This window comes from Petromyzon marinus, chromosome 71, assembly GCF_048934315.1.
Source record: "Petromyzon marinus isolate PM22_M1 ecotype Great Lakes invasive population chromosome 71, UKy_Petmar_22M1.pri1.0, whole genome shotgun sequence".
Lineage (NCBI taxonomy): Eukaryota > Metazoa > Chordata > Hyperoartia > Petromyzontiformes > Petromyzontidae > Petromyzon > Petromyzon marinus.
The window spans coordinates 1,311,525-1,334,932 of NC_133737.1; the positions used below are offsets into that span (position 1 = coordinate 1,311,525).

General features: G+C 45.1%; 2 protein-coding genes across 4 annotated transcripts in view; one reads left to right on the top strand and one right to left on the bottom strand.

Annotated features, from left to right (window-relative positions):
* The window catches only part of LOC116957256 (uncharacterized), a 631,244-nt gene that overhangs the window by 9,217 nt on the left and 598,619 nt on the right, over positions 1-23,408 (bottom strand). The window lies entirely within an intron of this gene.
* On the top strand, positions 288-17,543 carry LOC116957274 (uncharacterized). Of its 3 annotated transcripts, none has more exons than XM_076055426.1 (2): positions 288-371; positions 9,662-17,543. In XM_076055426.1, exon 2 carries the CDS (start codon positions 9,672-9,674, stop codon positions 11,397-11,399), a length of 1,728 nt encoding a protein of 575 aa, XP_075911541.1. In that variant the 5' UTR covers positions 288-371; positions 9,662-9,671; the 3' UTR covers positions 11,400-17,543. The 3 variants fall into 3 exon arrangements, with proteins under 3 accessions (XP_075911541.1, XP_075911542.1, XP_075911540.1); XM_076055427.1 differs by lacking the exon at positions 288-371 and adding an exon at positions 5,509-5,564; XM_076055425.1 differs by lacking the exon at positions 288-371 and adding an exon at positions 7,652-8,236.

Consider the following 23,408-nt stretch of genomic DNA (forward strand, 5'->3'; position numbering starts at 1 on the left):
CAGTTTGTGCACACACACGTATACACAGTTTGTACACACACACTTATACACAGTTTGTATACACACACTGTATACACAGTTTGTACACACACACGTATACACAGTTTGTACACACACACACTGTATACACAATGTTCACGTTGTTGAGCTCACGCACACCAAAGGGTCAATGTTCAATAGAGGGATCAATGGAATAGGAAACTTAATAAACTTGAACTCTAACCCCGCTTTCTGACGTCAACCACTGCATACCTCATCGGCGTGAGGGGGAGGTGTGTACCCCGCTAGTGACGTCATGTGGTCTGCTGCCGCGTGACGTCACGAGACACCAGGAAGCTGCCGAACTACGCGCGCGCTCACTGTGAGCCGAGGTGAGAAGTTCACATCGTGGTTGTTGTTGTTGTCGTGTTGTCGTGTTGGTGGTGTTGTTGTTGTTGTTGTTTACCCAGGTACAGCCTCGCTCCTCTCTCTCGTAGGGATATCAATTGAGTAGCAGCGAGTAATGGAATCGACGTCCAGGCCGGAACGTTACAACGCGGGGCCTAGCCATGCGGGGCCTTGCCTCCTGCCCATCGCCTGATTGCGTTTGCTTTAATTCTCTGATTCGACTCACACAGACATTGGCTTTAGATACACACACACATTGACTCACACACATTGACTTACACACACACACATTGGCCAACACACAGACATGGGCTTTAGATACACACATACACATCGACTCACACACACACATTGACTTACACACACACACAGTGACTTACACACAGTGACTTACACGCTCACTTTAAGCCATGCACACACATGGACTGACACACACACAGCGACTTACACACAGACATATGGCGTTGCCTGTGCAAAAAATACACAGACACACGTAGACTTACACACACATGGACTCAAACACACACACATGGACTTACACACACATAGACTTACACACAGACACACACATGGACTCACACACACATGGACTCAAACACACACACATGGACTCAAACACACACACATGGACTGACACACAGCAACGTACACACACAGACATCTGGCGTTGCCTGTACAAAAAATACACAGACACACATAGACTTACACACACATGGACTCAAACACACAAAGATCCCCCGTATAGCCTTAACAGACTGTAGGGGCAAGTGCTGTTAGCGAGCACCTATGAAGGCCGGAACGGTACACGAGGCGGTGAGTGGCCAGCACCACGCCCGACCGCCTTTGTCTCCCCAGTGGCGATGTTTACACACCGCTACACCAGGTACTCATTTGAGGCTGAGCCGACCTAGGGGAGACCCGGGACCGGTTCAGATAATCGTCACTGGTGTTGTCCGTGAGCGGGAATCGAACCCGGGTCGCCAGGTTCATAGCGCAGCGTAGCGCTAACCACTACACTATCGCTCCCCACACACACATGGACTGACACACACATCGACTTACACACACATCGACTTACACACACATGGACTTACACACACATCGACTTACACACACATGGACTTACACACACATCGACTTACACACACATCGACTTACACACACATCGACTGACACACATCGACTTACACACACATCGACTTACACACACATCGACTTACACACACAAAGACTTACACACACACACATCGACTTACACACACACACACATGGACTTACACACACACACATCGACTTACACACACATCGACTTACACAAACATCGACTCACACACAGCGACTCACACACACATCGACTTACACACACATCGACTTACACACACATCGACTTACACACACATCGACTTACACACACATCGACTTACACACACATCGACTTACACACACATCGACTTACACATCGACTTACACACACATCCACTTACACACACATCCACTTACACACACATCCACTTACACACACATCGACTTACACACACATCGACTTACACATCGACTTACACACACATCGACTTACACACACATCGACTTACACATCGACTTACACACACATCGACTTACACACACATCGACTTACACACACATCCACTTACACACACATCCACTTACACACACATCCACTTACACACACATCGACTTACACACACACATCGACTTACACACACATCGACTTACACACACACACATCGACTTACACACACATGGACTTACACACACACACATCGACTTACACACACATCGACTTACACACACACATCGACTTACACACACATCGACTTACACACACATCGACTTACACAAACATCGACTCACACACACAGCGACTCACACACACATCGACTTACACACACATCGACTTACACACACATCGACTTACACACACATCGACTTACACACACATCGACTTACACACACATCGACTTACACATCGACTTACACACACATCCACTTACACACACATCCACGTACACACACATCGACTGACACACACATCGACTTACACACACATCCACTTACACATCCACTTACACACACATCGACTTACACACACATCGACTTACACACCGACTTACACACACATCGACTTACACACACACATCGACTTACACACACACATCGACTTACACACACATCCACTTACACAGCAATCCCCGATGATGCCACAGCTAGAGCAATTCTCTCTCTCTCTGGCGAGCCTTAGCGAGGAGCAGTTTGACAACAAAAGTCTTCCCAGTACTGGCAGGTGCGTCAAGGGGGGAAACAAAAAGACTCAATTTGTAGTCTCAATGTCTTCCAAGATGTTCGTGTGGGCTTGACTTTGTGCACGCGTGAGCCTTGGTTAATTTCCGTGAGTAAATATACGAAGCCGTTAAAGCACAATGGCGTATTTAACTTAGGGCCTTCTTGAGCAAGGGCATGCAGGTTGTCCGTGTAGGGCGTTGGTAGTCCCATAGACGCGAGGTATTTAGCACCAATGCAGTGCAGTTTGCCCTGAAGGAGGATGAGGGCCTGTTTGAAGATCACATCAGAGAAGTTGACGTCGAGGTTTGTATTTTGTCATTGAGCTCCGTGGAGGATGTCCTTACTGGGCTGCAAACTTGAAGATTTATGCAGAAGAGCAATGTCAGTTGGGAAAGGGGACTGAGCATCAGAAGCTTCTGTCATAGCTTCATGAAGATGGTGGAAGATCTTGCACAGGGGAGGGCAGTAGGGAAATGATCCATCGGTTGTGAACCTTAATTAGCGAGTTAGTGGCAGGTCTGAGCGTTGTTTGAAATCCACCATGCTCAGTATTTCTGCGAAGATATAGAGGATAGCCATCATGGGCCAACTTGAGCGTCTTTCAAGTAGTTGCATGGATACCTCTTGGTACTGCTGTGGTCTTGCATACATGGCGCATTTAGATTGAACTGGCCACATGGGCCATGGACCATTTGGTTGCATACCACATAACAAAAGGGCAGAGTCTTGATGAAGGTGAGGTAGCTCAGTACTGATAAATGTGTCAATGTGAATTGCATGAATTGTTTCCCTCATCCATTTGGGAAATGTGAGCATGAGGAACAGGACGTTTTTGCCACCCAATGGTGTGCAAGGTACTGCTTGTCTATCCCAAGACGCCGCCTTCGTTGGTCGTGATGAGCATCATGAGGCAATAAACTTTGAGTTTGAAGACCCTCGCTAAGATGTCATGTCTGTCTGGTGGCTTTTGGTTTGGATAAAGCTAAAGCTGGATCTCCTTTCATTCAGGATTGCAAGTGAAGGTGATGTAGAGATGGGGCGTGGCATATTGGCTGATGTACGTCATGGCATCCTGAGTCTTCTCATGCATGTATCTTGGTGGAGCTGTGAAGGATGAAGGCAAAGCAACTAATCTGCCCATATTGTGAGCGTTTGTATCTCCTTCGGCATTGATGTCGCCCCAGAGATGAGCATACTGTTCACACGCAGTCGGTTTTGATTCAGTTGAATGTAAAGAAGGCGCCCACTCTCAATGTTGGCATACTTATCGACAACATACTGGTGAAAGAGGTTGGCGCACCATCATATGCGGTTTCCTCCTCTGTCCATGATCACGAAGGCATCGAAGTATTTTTAGAGTAGACAGTTTTGAGAGGATGTCTTTGTCCTGCAGCTTTGTAATTGGAGGAATGTTGACGTGGTAGGCATCTTGGCCTTGCGACAGGACAATGTGTTATTGTAGGGCATCGTATGCTCTGTTATTGTCAGGAAATCGTGCGATGGTGTTTCCTTGGTATGGAGGAACAATGTCCCTCTGGCAATGTTCCTCACCCACCGTAAGAAAGCAAGGTCAACAATATTTGGGGCATTGAACCTCCCTGCGTTCTCCCCGCTTTAGTGAAAAGTAAAGGTGCGGTACGGCGAAATAGAAATGGGTGATGTTCCCACCAATGTAACAAAACGATAGACGAAATGCAATGGGCTGTAGCTAAGAAAGTCCAACGTATTTAGCAGTATAACATATTAATCAGCATCGCAGTACTACGTATGAGTAAATAGCGTGAGGTGAGCAATCGAAACAATAGAAATGCATTGAAGAATTAAGCTGTAGTAAGTGTAAATGAAAGAGCATCAGTACGCACAGGTAAGTTGAGAAGCAGGATACAGTCTAGATTATAGACTGCCAATATGCCGACTCAATGACATAAGCACAGCTACAGTCGACATCAAAAGCTGGCAATACGGGCAGCAGCTGAAAAAGCAGAAAACAGTCGACGTGAAAGGCTGTGGCAGTACGCTGAGTGAGGTAAAGAAGCAGGCAACAGATTATAGACTGGCATGCACTCATAATGGTCAAAAGTAAAATTATCAGTGTAGATGATAGAGTGCCAGTGCACTGACGTTAATTAATCAAACATGTCGTTTCGTTTCCCCAATGTAACTGCTGCCGCAGCCACAACTCAGTTTGTAGACACCAGGGTATTGCATGTCAGGAATCGCATCCTTTACAGATGGGATCAAATCACGGATTTTGTGTACTGTGTTGAAACGAACCTAGATCTTGTGTTTGTTTAAGATTTTGGAAATATTTTGGTAACCCCTGCTATGTATGGCAAAGTGATGGTTTCAGTTGGATCCTCAGATGGTTGTCTCCACATTGCTGGGGAGACAGCTTTGCGGATTGTACGGTCAGAATATCTGTTCATCGTGAGGGCTTGGCACTGCCTTACCAACACTTCACCTGGAATGGTACATTCTACAAACAAAATGAGGGTACCCCAATGGGTTCTCCCTTATCGCCAGTGGTAGCGAATGTTTTCATGAAGACATTTGAGACAGATGCCATCCAGACATCCACCCTATGTCCTTCCTTGTGGAAGAGATACGTAGATGACACGTTCGTCATCTGACCACGTGGCCTGCCAGCACTGAACCAATTTCTCAACCACAGCAATTCCATCTTGATTTGAAGCTTTCGTGACTGCAGGAATCCATACTTTTTTGTTCTTTCGGTAAAGTAACGTAGGTAGAAATAAGAAAATAAAACAAATCACGACGTTTCGAATGCAACACGAGCGATCTTCATCAGGTGGGACAACCACAGCAAGAAAATGCTGAAGTCGGCAGGAGAGCTGCCGTGGCAAGAGGTTATATAGGTAAGAGAGGGGGGAGGAGGCAAGGGGGGAGAGAGGGGGGGTAGGAGGAGGGCCGCGTGAGCGCTAGGGGAAGAGGACGTGAGGCTGGGGGGGAGTGGGTGGGGCTAGCAGTAAACCGGCAGGTAATGATGGAAACAACAAAAGTTAAGGCATTACCTGGTTGATGACATCCTTCCAATGATTGTTCAATTTGCCTCACGTCCTCTATCTGTTCTTCCACCACCTTCCCACTTCTAGTCCCGCTCACTTCCCCCCCCCCCCCCCCCAGCCTAACGTCCTTTTTCCTTAACGCTCACGTGCCCTGCCCCTACCCCCCCCCCTCTCTCCCCTTGCCTCCTCCCCCCTCTCTTACCTATATAACTTCTTGCCACGGCAGCTCTCCCGCCGACTTCAGCATTTTGGTTGTCCCACCTGATGAAGATCGCTCGTGTTGCGTTCGAAACGTCGTGATTTGTTTTATTTTATTTCTACCTACGTGACTTTACCAAAGAACCAAAGAGTACACATCCATTCCATACACCCATCTATCAACATTTACAATCTGAGTACGATGTTTCGCCAGTAATTATAACCAGCTTCATCAGGCGACAGCCAAATGTTGTGGCTTGGCTCTGTAGGAATACAAATCGGCTCGCTGGGATTATAGCTCAGGATGCTAACCGTAGGACTACCGCTCCCCATTCAAGCACCAACATCTAAGATATAGTATTTTTTCAGTACTAGCTAAGTTACCCGGCTTCGCACAGGTCTCAATAATCAAACATTAAGAGTAATGTCTTGCCATGCTTTATCTTTATAGATTTATACTAATTTTTTGTCTTGGAATATTTTTTGTATCCGGTTTCTTCTTCTTTATTTCAATTGTATAGTTTATTTGGAATACAGTACAGTACTTAATTCATATGTGATGTCAAATTTCGTTGACGTTTACTTAACGCCATTACTTTGGTAAGGCTTAAGTATTGAATATCGCGCTTTTATCTTTCGCGCAGCAATTTCCAAGAACGTAACCTCCGCGAAATGCAAGGGGCTGCCGTATCTTCTGTCTATTGACTACAGTAGAGGTGTACGGATTTTCAACAGAAACTAGATCTCTGCATTCTTGATTTAATTAAGGCCTGTATTACCATAAAGAGGCTTGGGGCTTTGGGTTGTTATTTGTTTTCAAATCTATGCGTCTGTTCACATTAATTGAGGATTTGTATGATTTTGAGCAGGACAGTCTAAAGTTGCGTGACCAGGAGTCGGAGCCATTTCCTGTTCAACTTGGCTTGTGGCAGAAATTCACTCTGGCCCCATGCATTACATTACATAGCATCTTCAATAACTATGTAGTTTGAGAATCTCCAAATCGTCATATGAAAACCATTGCATTCGTTATAGTTACAATGATACGCTCATCAATGCCTGGTTATAGTTAAGGGATCGTTCCCTGCTGGTCAACCATGTCACATCTGATGATTTGGTAATGGCTACTCAGTGAGATGGAATTAGGGCATCTTGTTCTGTGCCTTGATAATTCCATCATGAAATGGGGCCTTGCAAATGTTCCACAAAAATAAATGACCTGCCTCTGAATGTCATGTCATACAACACTGCACCTGCTCAACTCTGCATGAATAATCAGGCAGTTCTACAAGTCTTGTAGGAGCTCCCATACCTGGTTAATGTGTTCACGACCAGCTCTGGTTTGGCAGCCAAAGTCTCATTTAAAATTAGTCGAGCAGCATTCTTTCATTAGACTGTGTAACACTGTGTGGAAGGTGCCTGGACTTCTGCTCCGTACAAAGCTTTGTGTGTCCATCGCTAATGTCTAGTCCGTCTGAGACCATCCCTCTCCCTGCCATACTGGCATCGCACCCGCCCCTCACCCTTCATCCTGCGGATGTTCGACGCACAGGATGGCACCACTTAGCCAATTCGAGTTGGCCTGACTGAGCTACATGGGTCACGAGGTCACGAGGCGCTTGTTGGTGAGCACAACCCCTGGGCCCTGGCTCTAGGGGTGATATCAATATAGAATATATGTAAGGATGCCCCCCCCAATAGACTCCCCCTGGATCTCTACCACACACGTCCCACTGGGCGATGACCCCAGGGCTTGCCCCAGGACACGCTGGCGGGACTATGTCACTCGGCTGGCCTGGGAACGCTTGGGAATTCCCCAGGATGAGCTGGAGTCTGTCGCCAGGGAAAGGGAGGCCTGGACCGCCCTTCTCAGCGTACTGCCACCGTGACCCTCACCAGGACAAGCATTTTCAGAAACTAATGGACAAAGCTGTGATTCTTCTTGGCCACAGATATTACTCTGTGGATTCAAAATATGAACTTATTTAAATGACCATCTGTGCTGGCTTATACAGTGAAGGCTGGCCTGCCTATGATTCATCCTCTCTTCAACCAGTTTATATTCTATTTAGAAGCTTACAGACCCTTAGATATCAATATAGAATATAATCTTGAGTTTCTTTGGCAGGCGAGGCTGCATTGGTTTGGTCATGAATCCCGCATTCCCAGACACTGCATGATCAACCAGCTTTTTGTCCAGATATTAGGGGCTGATCAGGCGAGGCATTGGCTAGAGAAGAGATTGGAGGATGTGGAGGTGATCGGACCTGCCGATGACTGGTGCCAGGAGCGGAGATCGGCCTCTGTGGAGGAGGCCCAGTGAGGTATGCTTCATGGCAGATAAGAGATAGTTGCTCTGCAATAACGATGAGGTCGGAAGAGCAACGCCCACATGAATAATAGGTGGAACGCTGGGTTCATCAAACCCAGCAAGACAGTGGGGAGCACAGCTGGTTCTTCTGTCAGTCATGCCTTGACACCTGGATCATTCCCATTACCTATTGACAAGGAATCCACACTTACATGGCCTTAAATTGCACCTATCACGGCATTAGCACTGGGAAAAGGTTATTTGCAATTCGTCATGAATGTTGGATGTTTTGTTCGTATAATATGTTAATGATCCATGTGAAATGTACGTGTATTTAAGAGTTTATCTCGCAGTTATTTCACTGCATTATGAACTCGACAATTAGTTTGATTATCGCCAACAGCAAACATGATTGATAACACTGTAACAAAAAAAATTGTCCCTGCCTAGTAAGTGTTATTTTCTAATTGCTTATGCCTCAAAAGTACAGAAAATGGCTATTATTCCCCACAAACTTTGCCTTTGTGACCAGGACAGTGATCTTTTGAAATGTACCTATTTTCAATGAGAAAACGTGCGCATTTGTGTCATTCCTTTACGTAAAGTCCTGGTTACAAAAGGAAAGTTTGTGGGCATGACCAATAAAAAAATAACACTAGCCATCCGGCGACAAAAAAAAATCGTGTTACATAGTGTAAGTGAAAGCTGAACTTATTGTGGGCCTCTGCTATGTTGATTGATCTTAAATTAATTACATGGTGAAGTGAGAAAGCATTAATAATGAGCAGATGAAGGTGGCCAGGCATGGTTCTACCACCTTTTTACCATGCCAGTGTGTGACGATGTCAAGTTTGTATTTGCAGTAATGTATATTAACGATTGAACATGGAGGTTAAATCAAAACAATAGTTTATTTTAATTTTCCTCTGGGACTTTTTGTAAGGATGGAAACAGTCAGGAAAATATCTCACCACATATGCAGCTGAAGTTAGATCTGTTCATCCGAGCATTAAAGCAAATCTGAGCCTGGATTCCACCTCGAAGTTTCGATTGAACATTAATTTATGCATTTCTGCATCATACAAATAGTATTATTTTCAACACACTTTGCTATTATAGCTGAATTCTTCTTAAATATTCCTTTCATAGCTAGACAGCCGAAATTGTGTGCTTGGAGTTTTGGGTAAACATTCATTTTGAAGATACTAGGGCATCCAGGAATATTTATGACCATTGGCCCTCTCATTGTGTGCCTGAACAGCCGGCGTGATGAATTGGGGAATAATTTTCACTGTATCATGAATATATGAATAAGTATAGATGTGTAAGTCATGTGTGACTGTATATATGCATTCCTCTGTGTCTTGATACTGACGTAGATGGTGTGGATACATTTTTATGACTGCAGCTGACTCTTCCTCTGACGCTTCCTCTTCAGAATTGGTCTGATGAAGCAACGGCACTCGGCGCAGCTCGGTACAAAAAATAAACAATGCGACCAGTGTGCATACAGCACGGGTAGTACTGGAAGTTTGGCACAGCACAAGAGAACGCACACAGGAGAGAAACCCTTCAAGTGCATTGTGTGTGAGAAGGCATTTGCAGAGTCATCACATCTTAAAAGACACCAGAGAACACACACGGGAGAGAAAACCTTCAAGTGCAGTGTGTGTGAGAAGGAATTTGCAGAGTCATCACATCTTAAAAAACACCAGAGGACACACAGGGGAGAGAACCCCTTCAAGTGCAGTGTGTGTGAAAAGGCATTTGCAGAGTTATCACATCTTAAAAACCACCAGAGAACACACACAGGAGAGAAACCCTTCAAGTGCAGTGTCTGTGAGAAGGCATTTGCACGGTCATCAAATCTTCAGATCCACCAGAGAAGGCACACAGGAGAGAAACCCTTCAAGTGCACTGTCTGTGAGAAGACATTTTCACAGTCGTCAGTTCTTCAGAGCCACCAGAGAACACACACAGGAGAGAAACCCTTCAAGTGCACTGTCTGTGAGAAGGCATTTGCACATTCATCAGGTCTTCAGATCCACCAGAGAACACACACAGGAGAGAAACCCTTCAAGTGCACTGTCTGTGAGAAGACATTTTCACAGTCGTCAGTTCTTCAGAGCCACCAGAGAACACACACAGGAGAGAAACCCTTCAAGTGCACTGTCTGTGAGAAGGCATTTGCACATTCATCAGGTCTTCAGATCCACCAGAGAACACACACAGGAGAGAAACCCTTCAAGTGCACTGTGTGTGGAAGCGCATTTGCACGGTCATCAGATCTTCAGAGACACAAGAGAAGGCACACAGGAGAGAACCCCTTCAAGTGCACTCTGTGCAGGAAGGCGTTTGCACGGTCATCACGTCTTCAAACACACCAGAGGACACACACAGGAGAAAAACCCTTCAAGTGCACTGTGTGTGAGAAGGAATTTTCACAGTCATCAAATCTTAAAATACACCAGAGAACGCACACAGGAGAGAAACCCTTCAAGTGCAGTGTGTGTGGGAAGGCATTTTCAACTTCATTTTATGTTAAAGCACACCAAAGAATACACACAGGAGATAACCCCTTCAAGTGCAGTGTGTGTGAGAAGGAATTTTCACAGTCATCAAATCTTAAAAAACACCAGAGAACGCACACAGGAGAGAAACCCTTCAAGTGCACTGTGTGTGGGAAGGCAATTTCAAGTTCATCTGATCTTAAAAGGCACCAGGGAACACACACAGGAGAGAAACCCTTCAATTGCACTGTCTGTGAGAAGGCATTTTCACAGTCATCAGTTCTGCATCGACACCAGAGAACACACAGGCATCAGAAGATCGCCAAGGAGTGTAGTCTGAAATCGACTTGTGAAAGTCAAAGTGCTGCAATGAGCCCATCCCTCCTGAAAAAAGAACCAGAAGTGAATTCCAGCTTGGACACTATGAAATGTTTCAAGGTGAAATTTGAAGAGGTGACGGTGAAGAGCGAAGAAGTGAAGGTGAAATGTGAAGATGAAGATTCAACTCCAAAATCGGACCTTCACATCAATGGAGGCAACGTGAAGCAGGAGGAGAATTCCGACTGTGAGGCAGAGCGAGGCAACTCCCAGCAGTTTGTGGAAGTGGAGGTGTGGGTGGACTTCTTAGACAATACAAAGTCAAATGGAGACCCTGTAGATGTGTAAGATTGAGACAATGAAGCCCGAATAGATTCACCTTTGTCACAGGCCTTTAATGAAAATAACTCCATACCTAGGTTCAACCTGCACAGCAAGAGCGCTCAGTATTTGTGGACTTGTGGGTTGGGTAGATCTTTAACTAGGGGATCTGAATTCTGATACCTGATAGAATTACACTAAAACAACCATTTTATTTTCACAATTGGTAATATACCCCTAGATAATTAAGCCGAGCCTAATTTAAATAAGCATATTTTAATCAAATGTCATTTTTTTCAGCTGCCACAGCAAGAAAAAATTATTGCTGTGGTTTTCACACCTGATGATAATTGTAGCAGTCACGAAAGCTTTAAATCAAAATTAATGAATACTTGTCTGATTTTGTGTGTACATGTGTAGTAGTCATAGATGGAGACGGAGTCGTAGTAGGAATTAAACTATTTTATTTATATCCTTAACGATTCCCTAGGTCCTTAACACGAAGGGGTAACGGTTCCTTTTACCCACAACCTAGGGAGGTACAGCCTCCGGGCTAGCTTACTCTAGCCTTGGGTCGAACTACTACTCTAGCCCTCCGGCTAGCTGGACCTAGGGGAGGCTGACCCACCGCTGGCACCGGTGGGTCTTTGACCACTGGCCCGTCCAGACCCGGCCCTGAGAAGGACGTCGGGCTGAGGGAACTTCAGGGCCCTAGCCTGCTGATCACTGGCACCGCACTGAGCCCCGGCCCTCAGAAGGACGTCGGGGTTTGGGGTCCAGGATCTCCTCTTCAGGCGGCTCCACGGCTTCGGCTTGAGACGAACTGCCTCCTGCTCTCAGGAGCCCGCCTTTTATACCATTTCCCACCGAGGGGCGGGGGTTCCGAGGGATCACAGATCCCTCGCAGGCCCCTCCCCTCAGGAGAGGTGCTGGTCACAGGGAGCCCAACAATCTGTGCTTGTTCGACCCCACTTTCTGTCTAGGACCAGGGTTCTGGGGGATCCCATACACACACACACTTCACAGCCTCTACCCCTCAGGCGGGGTCTCCATCAGGGTTATGAATGACCTCGCTCTGGTAGTTACTGTGTAGCATGTGCGTGTTTACAGAGTGACCACCACACATGTAACATTTTGTCTATACGATCTTTAACAAAAATAACGCGAAGTTTAACACTCAATTCCTAGGTTCAACCTGCAGAGTAAGAGCGGTCAGTCTTTGCGGACCTGCGGGTTGGGTAGATCTCTAACTAGGAGCCAGAGTCAATAAGCTCCCAAGCATTCACTATGTTATAATAATACTAATATTAGCATGTATATGGTGCTTGCTTAATCACCTCAGCAACTCGGGAGTTTTGTATCATCACAAACACTCGAAGAGCACGCCGTTTAGCGTCCTCTGGTCTAACACCGTTTGAGACGAGGCTCAAAAGAAAGCTGTCTCTGGTGTGGACCAATCAGTTTCAAAGACAACGCCATCATATTATCAGTGTGATTTTGTTTGCATTCTGACCACAAGTGTTGTAGTTAATGCAGTGACGTGATTCCTTGTGAGAGGTTTCAGTTTGGTGTTTTAACATCTCGACACCTGTTTCCAGAAAAAAGTAGAAAACCTATTCTCACTCGAAGAGCATGTTGCATATACAGTAAAACCTTGGATTGCGAGCATTATTCGTTCTGGAAACGTGTTTGTAATCCAAAGCACTCGTATGTCAAAGCGAATTCCCCCATAAGAAATCATGGAAACTCAGATGATTCGTTCCACAACCCAAAAATATGCATGTAAAAATGATTAATACAAAATACCTTTTTATATTTTTATTATTTAAATTTAATGTTAAGTAATCGACTTTATAAATTAAATTTAATCGTGGCTGGTGTGAGGGAGACGAGAGAGAGGAGAGGAGGAGGGTTATTGTGTAGGACGACTTTCACTGTCACTAACTGAATCACCGCCATCTGTTGGCTCAGTGGGAATGCGACTCTAGCAAGGAACCTATCCCAATGACACTCGCTTTTGCCTCCTTTTGAGGATTTCGCGGAAATGTGACATTGCATTGTCGTTAAACAGATTCATCGCTAACACTGCTTAGGGTTGTGACCACGTGTATACTGTTTACTACAGTACTATAGTGTTGTGACCACGTGTATACTGTTTACTACAGTACTATAGTGTTGTGACCACGTGTATACTGTTTACTATAGTACTATAGTGTTGTGACCACGTGCATACTGTCTACTACAGTACTAGTGTTGTGACCACGTGTATACTGTTTACAACAGTACTATAGTGTTGTGACCACGTGTATACTGTTTACTACAGTACTATAGTGTTGTGACCACGTGTATACTGTTTACTTTAGTACTATAGTGTTGTGACCACGTGTATACTGTTTACTACAGTACTATAGTGTTGTCACCACGTGTATACTGTTTACTACAGTACTATAGTGTTGTGACCACGTGTATACTGTTTACTACAGTACTATAGTGTTGTGACCACGTGTATACTGTTTACTACAGTACTATAGTGTTGTGACCACGTGTATACTGTCTATTACAGTACTATAGTGTTGTGACCACGTGTATACTGTTTACTATAGTACTATAGTGTTGTGACCACGTGTATACTGTCTACTACAGTACTAGTGTTGTGACCACGTGTATACTGTTTACAACAGTACTATAGTGTTGTGACCACGTGTATACTGTTTACTACAGTACTATAGTGTTGTGACCATGTGTATACTGTCTACTACAGTACTATAGTGTTGTGACCACGTGTATACTGTCTACTACAGTACTATAGTGTTGTGACCACGTGTATACTGTCTACTACAGTACTATAGTGTTGTGACCACGTGTATACTGTCTACTATAGTACTAGTGTTGTGACCACGTGTATACTGTTTACTACAGTACTATAGTGTTGTGACCACGTGTATACTGTCTACTACAGTACTATAGTGTTGTGACCACGTGTATACTGTTTACTACAGTACTGTAGTGTTGTGACCACGTGTATACTGTCTACTACAGTACTATAGTGTTGTGACCACGTGTATACTGTCTACTACAGTACTATAGTGTTGTGACCACGTGTATACTGTCTACTATAGTACTATAGTGTTGTGACCACGTGTATACTGTTTACTACAGTACTATAGTGTTGTGACCACGTGTATACTGTCTACTATAGTACTATAGTGTTGTGACCACGTGTATACTGTCTACTACAGTACTATAGTGTTGTGACCACGTGTATACTGTTTACTACAGTACTATAGTGTTGTGACCACGTGTATACTGTTTACTACAGTACTATAGTGTTGTGACCACGTGTATACTGTTTACTATAGTGTTGTGACCACGTGTATTCTGTTTACTACAGTACTATAGTGTTGTGACCACGTGTATACTGTTTACTATAGTACTATAGTGTTGTGACCACGTGTATACTGTTTACTATAGTACTATAGTGTTGTGACCACGTGTATACTGTTTACTATAGTACTATAGTGTTGTGACCATGTGTATACTGTTTACTATAGTACTATAGTGTTGTGACCATGTGTATACTGTTTACTACAGTACTATAGTGTTGTGACCACGTGTATACTGTCTACTACAGTACTATAGTGTTGTGACCACGTGTATACTGTTTACTACAGTACTATAGTGTTGTGACCACGTGTATACTGTCTACTACAGTACTATAGTGTTGTGACCACGTGTATACTGTCTACTACAGTACTATAGTGTTGTGACCACGTGTATACTGTTTACTACAGTACTATAGTGTTGTGACCACGTGTATACTGTTTACTACAGTACTATAGTGTTGTGACCACGTGTATACTGTCTACTACAGTACTATAGTGTTGTGACCACGTGTATACTGTCTACTACAGTACTATAGTGTTGTGACCACGTGTGTAATGTTTACTATAGTGTTGTGACCACGTGTATACTGTTTACTATAGTACTATAGTGTTGTGACCACATGTATACTGTCTACTACAGTACTATAATGTTGTGACCACGTGTATACTGTTTATTACAGTACTATAGTGTTGTGACCACGTGTATACTGTTTACTACAGTACTATAGTGTTGTGACCACGTGTATACTGTTTACTACAGTACTATAGTGTTGTGACCACGTGTAAACAGTATACACTTATCAAGTGAAAAATTTGCTCGTCTTGCAAAACACTCGCAGACCAAGTTACTCGCAATCCAAGGTTTTACTGTAATTGCCTTTTACAAAAAATTATATTGAGAGTAATTCTGCCTGGTTTTTTTGTAATTTGATGGGGATGTAGCCCTGGGGCACGGAAAGGGTGAGTCACACCCTCTGCCTCCTGCCTTGCCACGCAAAAGACAACTGGAGGATAATTACTCATAAGCCTGATGGGGAAGTCATAGAATATAATAAAACCTGCAAACCCAAGGAGGGGGCTTATGAGATTCTGCAGGAGATCCCCATTTGACTTAAAGAGAAGACCGCCTTAAAGGAAACAACCCCACAATAAAACAACCAAGACTGAAACAGCAAGGGTCACGAACCTTCCTTGGACAGCACAATCCACCCAAGGACGGTTAATAATTATGAGCTGACTGGGGTTCTTTAAATACAACAGTAAAGTTCGAAGCTTAGCTGTATCTACGTGGTGACTTTACCGAAAGAATGATAATAAAATAATAAAATAAAAATAAGACGAAATTCTCACGTCGTTTCGGCCACAACACAAGCGGCCTTCTTCAGGTGAAAGAACAGAACTGTCGGGACGACAGTGCTTCAATGAGTGCTGCTGAGATTCGTGGCGTCTTTTAAGCTCGGTGATAGGTGTGAATGACCTTAGTGTCACGGCATCTCTTCAGGATCCTTCAACAGACTCCGGGACAAGAAAGCTCAACTAATCGAGTCTCTCACCTTCATGAAGAGATGCCGCGACTCTAAGGTCATTCACACCTATCACCGAGCTTAAAAGACGCCACGAATCTCAGCAGCACTCATTGAAGCACTGTCGTCTCGACAGTTCTGTTCTTTCACCTGAAGAAGGCCGCTTGTGTTGTGGCCGAAACGTCGTGAGAATTTTATTGTCTTATTTTTATTTTATTCTCATTCTACGTGACTTTACCGAAAGAACCAAAGAAGATGATTCCCTGCAGTCACGAAAGCTTTAAATCGAAATGTCTATCTTCAACCTCAGGATATCAAAATATAACTTGAGAATAAGAATCACGGATCCCTGGTGATACAGACGGGGAACAAAGTTTAATAAAACCCTCAGAATATATTTGGTAACAACTATGGTATACCACAAATCTTGGTTAAGCATGAACCAAATAATAGTTATGAAAGTATTAGACCTAGGGTCATTCAGAAGAGCTACAATGCGAAATGTGTCAATCACACACGACCACGATAATATGTATTCCACGGGATCAAAGCCTCGCCCAACCGCCTTTGTCTTCCAGTAGCTAACAGCACATGGTAGCGGTAAATTATGTATGCAGGGGGGCGCCTCCCCTAATATATCAATTACCACGCAATAATTCAAAACCACGACGCGAGAGCTGTGAACGCTGCTCAAAACGTACTTCAAGTCACTTGCAGGGTCAAAACTGCGGAAAGTGGTACGGTACCAAGCTATAAGGGGTGAATGATATTCTATTTGACTTCCTACCCGTGATGAGAGAACGGAATTACATGGTGACAGCAAGCACACACACACCCCGTGCACAATCGTTCACGACTTCAAAAGGCCACAAGCGCCCCCTTTTTGAGAGAGACTGCAAGTCCGATGCGAAAAAATTTGCAGCACTTCCAGCCCGTGATGGGAGCGTGGGGAACGCTGCCCAAAACGTGAACAGAAACATGTCGGTGATAAAGAAAATCCGGACAACAAAACAGCCCCAAGCGACTTCAAAAGGAAAACAGCTGCCCCTTTGTGAGAAGAAAGAGCCTAAGGTAGGAAAAAATTCAGATATAAGCAAGAACGCAAAAACAGAAATCAGTACTGCTCAAATAATCGCCCAACTGCGACTGGAGAAGTCCGAACAATCAAGCGCAGCCTGGCGGTACCGCTGAAATCCACACTTCGTCAACCACATCATTGGACTGGATGAGGAAGCTTTGCATTAATTTGTGACGCTCATTAAAAACTGTTGCTTTTCACAATGCCTTACGAAAGACGAAGTACTGGGAGTGGCAGGGTCCAGGGATCGCCCTCGTGACTGGAAAATTGATAGGGAGCACTGCATCGGCAGAAGCCACGCATCACGGAAAGTTTTTTTTTTTGCGTCATTAAGAGAGGCTTCCAGCCAAGGCTGGTGCTCGCAGTATTACAATACAAACGTGGGGCGGGGAGTGCTGTAACATTACTTTTCCCGGTGGCGAGGTCGCTGTGTACAGTCAACACATACGATCATAGTGACAATCGTTCCAATTGTGCTCCGATCAAAGGCAACCCTTTTTGCGAAAGCTGGTGCAACCACTCACTATTCGTGAGAGTGCCCCTTCAAATCGCAACCCCGCAGGCGAAGTTTAGTTGAGGATCGGAATCGGAGACTGACAGGGAACGATTTAACTTGATCTGTAGCTTGTCCTCTGTACAGACAACTGGAAGAGGACTCTTGAAAAGGGGGGGGGGGGGGGGGAGATGGCAGGCACTATCTCTCCAAGTCGCTCCACAGTCTACAAGGACCAACAGTGTCTGGTGCCAAGGGGGGTGACGCGCGGCAACCAGCGGACGAGCTACGAGCGGCGTCTGGCGACGGGATGATGGCGCGCATCTACGGAGACGTAGCCGGACCCATCATCCCTGCCAGTACGGGCACCGCCGACAGCGTGACCAGCGCGCAGACTCGGCAACCACCCCAGCGGTGGAGAGAGACTGACGAAGCAGCCCAGAGCGCCTTGTGTTCAAACACGCCGACCCAGCGCCCCTGCTGGGGACCTGAGGAATTTTGTCGGTACAAGTTGTAGAGGTGTTACGGGAGGGTGTGACACGCGGTCGTAGGGCGGTGGCCACGAACTACGTCCGCTACGGCCACCACCCTTGGGGGACCGTGGGGGGGACGCTGTGATCCCTCCCAGCCACGCCCCTCGGCGAGGGACAGTATAAAAGCCGGGACCCGGAGAGCTGAGGGGGCAGTTCGACTCGAGCAAGATGAAGAGCCGGTGAAGAAAGAAGATCGACTAGCTAGATCAGGGGTCGGGAACCTTTTTGGCGGCTGAGAGGGCCATGAAAGCCACATATTTTAAAATAAATTTCCGTGAGAGCCATATAATATTTTTTAACACTGAATACAACTAAATGCGTGTATTTTTAACTAAGACCACCAATTTTAGAATATAATAAGTCTCTGAATGTATTATTTTTAATAACGTTGTTATACCAACAACCAATAATGAATAAAATACTTCTTACTATTAATGCGACTTCTGGTGCTGCATGGTTTTGCTGATGGCTTTGTAGTCTGGTTGATACGTGGTGAGGTTAAGCTTCATGCAGGCGTTGAGGCTTTCATCCGTTAAACGGGATCATAGGTTGGTCTTGATGTTTTTTAGATGTGAGAACGACTGCTCACATGAATACGTAGAACCAAACATGGTCAATACAGCAATACTCACACGCTGCAGTGTGTGGTATGTGACAGGAAGCGCGTTCCATGTTTTGACAATAAGCTGGTCTGCGGGGTTGAAGTTTTTTCATTTCTGTCCACTTGTGTTTGCTCGCCAGCTCTGCTTGCTGTCGTTCAAGTCTTTCCAAATCTTCATTCAGTGACTTGAACTTATTCACCCACATGTGGAATCCCTCCCCGTAGAGGCGGTTAAATTTCGATTTAAAGCTTGCGTGACATTGACAGCAACAATGTCTACATCGGATTGGGAACATGTAGACAATATGACTACCTCTTCGGCTGCCACTATGTCGACCAAATGTAGGGACAATTTAATTTCCAAATTCAATCACCTCTCCAACAAAAAATCGGATCCACACACCGAAAAGATAGACGTTAACAAAGTCGTAATTAATCGCAGTAACAGTTCTATTTCTGATGGCCTGAAATCCGTTTTAGCTAAAGGTCTAAACTTTGCTGTCACACCGAGACACATACCGGTTAATGATATCATTGCCCATGTCGACGTTGCACTCAAGGGCTTGAGTCACATCGCTGCAGACGTAGCAAGATCTGAAATCGCTGCAACCCTCAAAAACGCTAAGTTGCCACCTAGCAACATCAGCAAAGATGAACGCTTTGAAATATCTCAATTAAAAAAGAGATGATATTGCTGTCCTCTCAGCCGACAAGGGCAATGCCACTGTCATCATGGACAAAACAGAATAATACAACAAATTTCAAGAACTACTCAACGATGGCAGCTATACAAAAATAAAAAGAGATCCCACCAACAGCCTGGTTACCAAAACGAACAACATCTCTGATTCAACAGCATTAATTGATCAGACCAAACAGTTCTCGTTGAAACCCTCTGCTGCCAGACCACCAAGATTATATGGCCTTCCAAAGATACACCCCTTCGTCCCATCGTCTCTACTATCCACTCCCCCATTTATAAACTGGCACGTTTTCTTGCTGATATACTGCAACCTTTCACTGGAAAAACCACCTCTGCGGTACTAAACTCTACTCACCTGGTATCGACAATCAAATGCATTTCCCTGTCCCCAGACGACCTGCTTGTCAGTTTTGATGTGGTGTCCTTGTTCACCAAAGTTCTGGTACCTGACACCATCGCTATCATTGAAGACCTGGTTCATCAAGGACTGCATACTGATGTACCCCCCCTGGTGAGACGTTGCTTAACCAACACATACTTCACCTGGAATGGAACTTTCTACAAACAAACTGAGGGCACCCCAATGGGCTCCCCCCTATCTCCGGTTGTAGCCAACGTATTCATGGAAAAAATTGAAACTGACGCCATCCAGACTGCCACTCTACGCCCGACCTTATGGAAGAGGTACGTGGATGACACCTTTGTCATCTGGCCACATGGCCAGCCTGCTCTAGACCAATTCCGCGACCACATCAGTTCCATACACCCAGCCATCAGATTTACCATGGAGGTTGAAAAAGATGGCAAACTACCCTTTTTGGATGTCTTAATTAAAAGGAGACCTGATGGTTCAATGAGCCACTCTGTCTACAGGAAAGCTACCCATACAGATGCTTACTTGAAACCGGATTCCCACCACCATCCATCCCAGAAGAACTCCCTCATCAATACTCTATACCATAGAGCCCAATGCATTTCCGACCAGGAACACATTACCAGTGAACTCAAGCACGTACACCAGGCTCTCAGGGCTAATGGTTACTCCGACTACACAATCTGCAAAGCCATCATTCCAGTCATGAAGAAGGATCCTCTTGTGGAGCCACTCAAAACCATCACCTTACCCTACATTGCAGGGGTCACTAAAAAGATCTCCAAAATCCTGAATAAACACAAGATCCAGGTCCGATTCATCACAGTACATAAAATCCGTGATCTGGTTCCATCTGTAAAAGATGCTGTTCCAGACATACAGTACCCGGGCGTTTACAAACTAAAGTGCCTCTGTGGTAGTAGCTACATTGGAGAAACCAAACGACATATCTCGGACCGCATCCGCGAACATAAAGCAGACTTGAAACACGGTAGAACGAACTCCTCTGCCATGGTAGATCACTGTTATAATTCAGTGGGCTCACATGACATTGACTTCCAAGACGGAGGTTCTTTGCAAACCAACCGGCTACCATGAGAGATTCGTTCTTGAGGTCACCCACATATACAAGCACAGAGATAATTTGAACCGAGAAGATGGATTCTGGCTTAGTAACCATTGGAAAGATGTTTTAAACCATTTAGGTTCTTAATTAATTGTATTTTACGAGGACCTTCAGACCGCAGCTCTTTCGCTGGCATTGACTCTTAATACCTCTCACACCACAGTTAATGGTATGGTTTACAACATGGAGTATAACAGCGCCTCGCAGCTGTCTCCTCCCTCCTCCGTTCCGACCATGATGAACTCGTCCGTCTGAACGGGGCTCGTAGCTGTACGTGTTGCTAAAGTTGAGGGTAAGAATCCACCCATTTTTTCGCCATATAGCATTGTGATATAAAACAACTTATTGTTGGTAGCTCAGTTGATTGGAGAATATGTAGAGTTTATTGATAACCTTCTTTGGTTCTTTCGGTAAAGTTACGTAGAATGAGAATAAAATAATAAATTGATAAAATAAAATAAAACAATAATATTCTCACGACGTTTCGGCCACAACACAAGCGGCCTTCATCAGGTGAAGGGACGAGACTGTCTGGTAGGACAGCGCTGGAGTGAAAGAGCCACGTTCAGAACGTGGCTCACGTTCAGAACGTGGCTCACGTTCAGAACGTGGCTCACGTTCAGAACGTGGCTCACGTTCTGAACGTGGCTCACGTTCAGAACGTGGCTCACGTTCAGAACGTGGCTCACGTTCAGAACGTGGCTCACGTTCAGAACGTGGCTCACGTTCTGAACGTGGCTCTTTCACTCCAGCGCTGTCCTACCAGACAGTCTCGTCCCTTCACCTGATGAAGGCCGCTTGTGTTGTGGCCGAAACGTCGTGAGAATATTATTGTGTTATTTTATTTTATCAATTTATAATTTATTTCTCATTCTACGTGACTTTACCGAAAGAACCAAAGAAGATGAATCATTGCAGTCACGAAAGCTTTAAATCGAAATTTATTCATAACATTGAGCTTAAAGGTCGTGATCTAAGCGTGGCTTCTCTCACTCCAGCGCTGTCCTCCAGACAGTCTCGTCCCTTCACCTGATGAAGGCCGCTTGTGTTGTGGCTGAAACGTCGTGATTTTTTGTTATTTTATTTTCACCTACATGACTTTACCCAATAGAACCAAAGAGTATAAACATTGAGGTAGTTTATATTTTAGTTTTTATTGGTTTACTATATGGTATTCATTATATAGTGTAGTGTTTACCCAGTTACTGTTAACATCTCAGCTTATTGAAGAATATATTGAGTACATTTATTATATTGATGTAATTTAGACTTAGGTTTTTTCACATCAGTTTATTGTATGATAGTTGAGTTGTTGCAGCACCTTTGACGTCCATGTACTCCGTGCCTCTGTGGATGTGTAGGCTTTGACTTTAACATAGCTATTTCAATGCTAAATTATCCTGTTTGATTTGTACTAGGTGCCTCTGTGGATGTGTAGGCAGTGACGTCACTGACGCACGTGTTGAAGCCGCAAGTGTGCAATGGGGATGATTTAAAGGGCGGTGGGGCGGGTATGCGGGATGATGGGTTTTAGAACGAGTATTGCGGTACACTGGCGGATTAAAGAAATGCTTTAATCGTTCTCCGGCTCCTCTGCACAATGATGAACACTGGCGACCGGATTCGCGCGCAAACTCGGCACGACGACAGAGGAACGTCGGTCGCATTCGCACACAATGGTCGCCCCGATAGAGTTATTCGCGCACACATCTCCGTGTTACGACGAGCGGACTCACGCCACCATGCGCTCTTCCCACACTCGCAGAAACCACACGAGACGGTTATTGCTCGCTAACGATTTATTCCCGGTGTGACTTGGATTAACCACGAGGTGACCCAGAGCTAAAATCGGTGAGGGAACTACGCTGTCACTCCCCAGTCTAAACCCAATCCACCCCACCTCTTTGGAATTTCTCTCTCTCGTGCTCACGATTTGACCCGCACGGAGCTCCTGCGGTCCAGTCCTCGCTGCACTGCGACTCGTCGCACGGACGTTCGAGTGGCCGGAAAGTCGACGGCCCCGATCGCTGGCTTGAGAAGAACACACGAACTGATCATCGCCCTTTCCTCTCCCATTTAATTCTCCTCTACATCAAAGGAACCCCTCGGCTGATCCGGCGGCCCTCACGGCCAATCGGATCGATGCCCCGTCCGCATCCCTCTTTACCCATCAAAGGGGCCGCCGCTGGGCTGCTGAATTGGCAGGGGCGTACGAGCACACTT

What these genes read in the sequence shown, in the direction of transcription:
- LOC116957274 (XM_076055426.1), top strand. Translation starts at nt 9,672, where the DNA reads ATGAAGCAACGGCACTCGGCGCAGCTCGGTACAAAAAATAAACAATGC.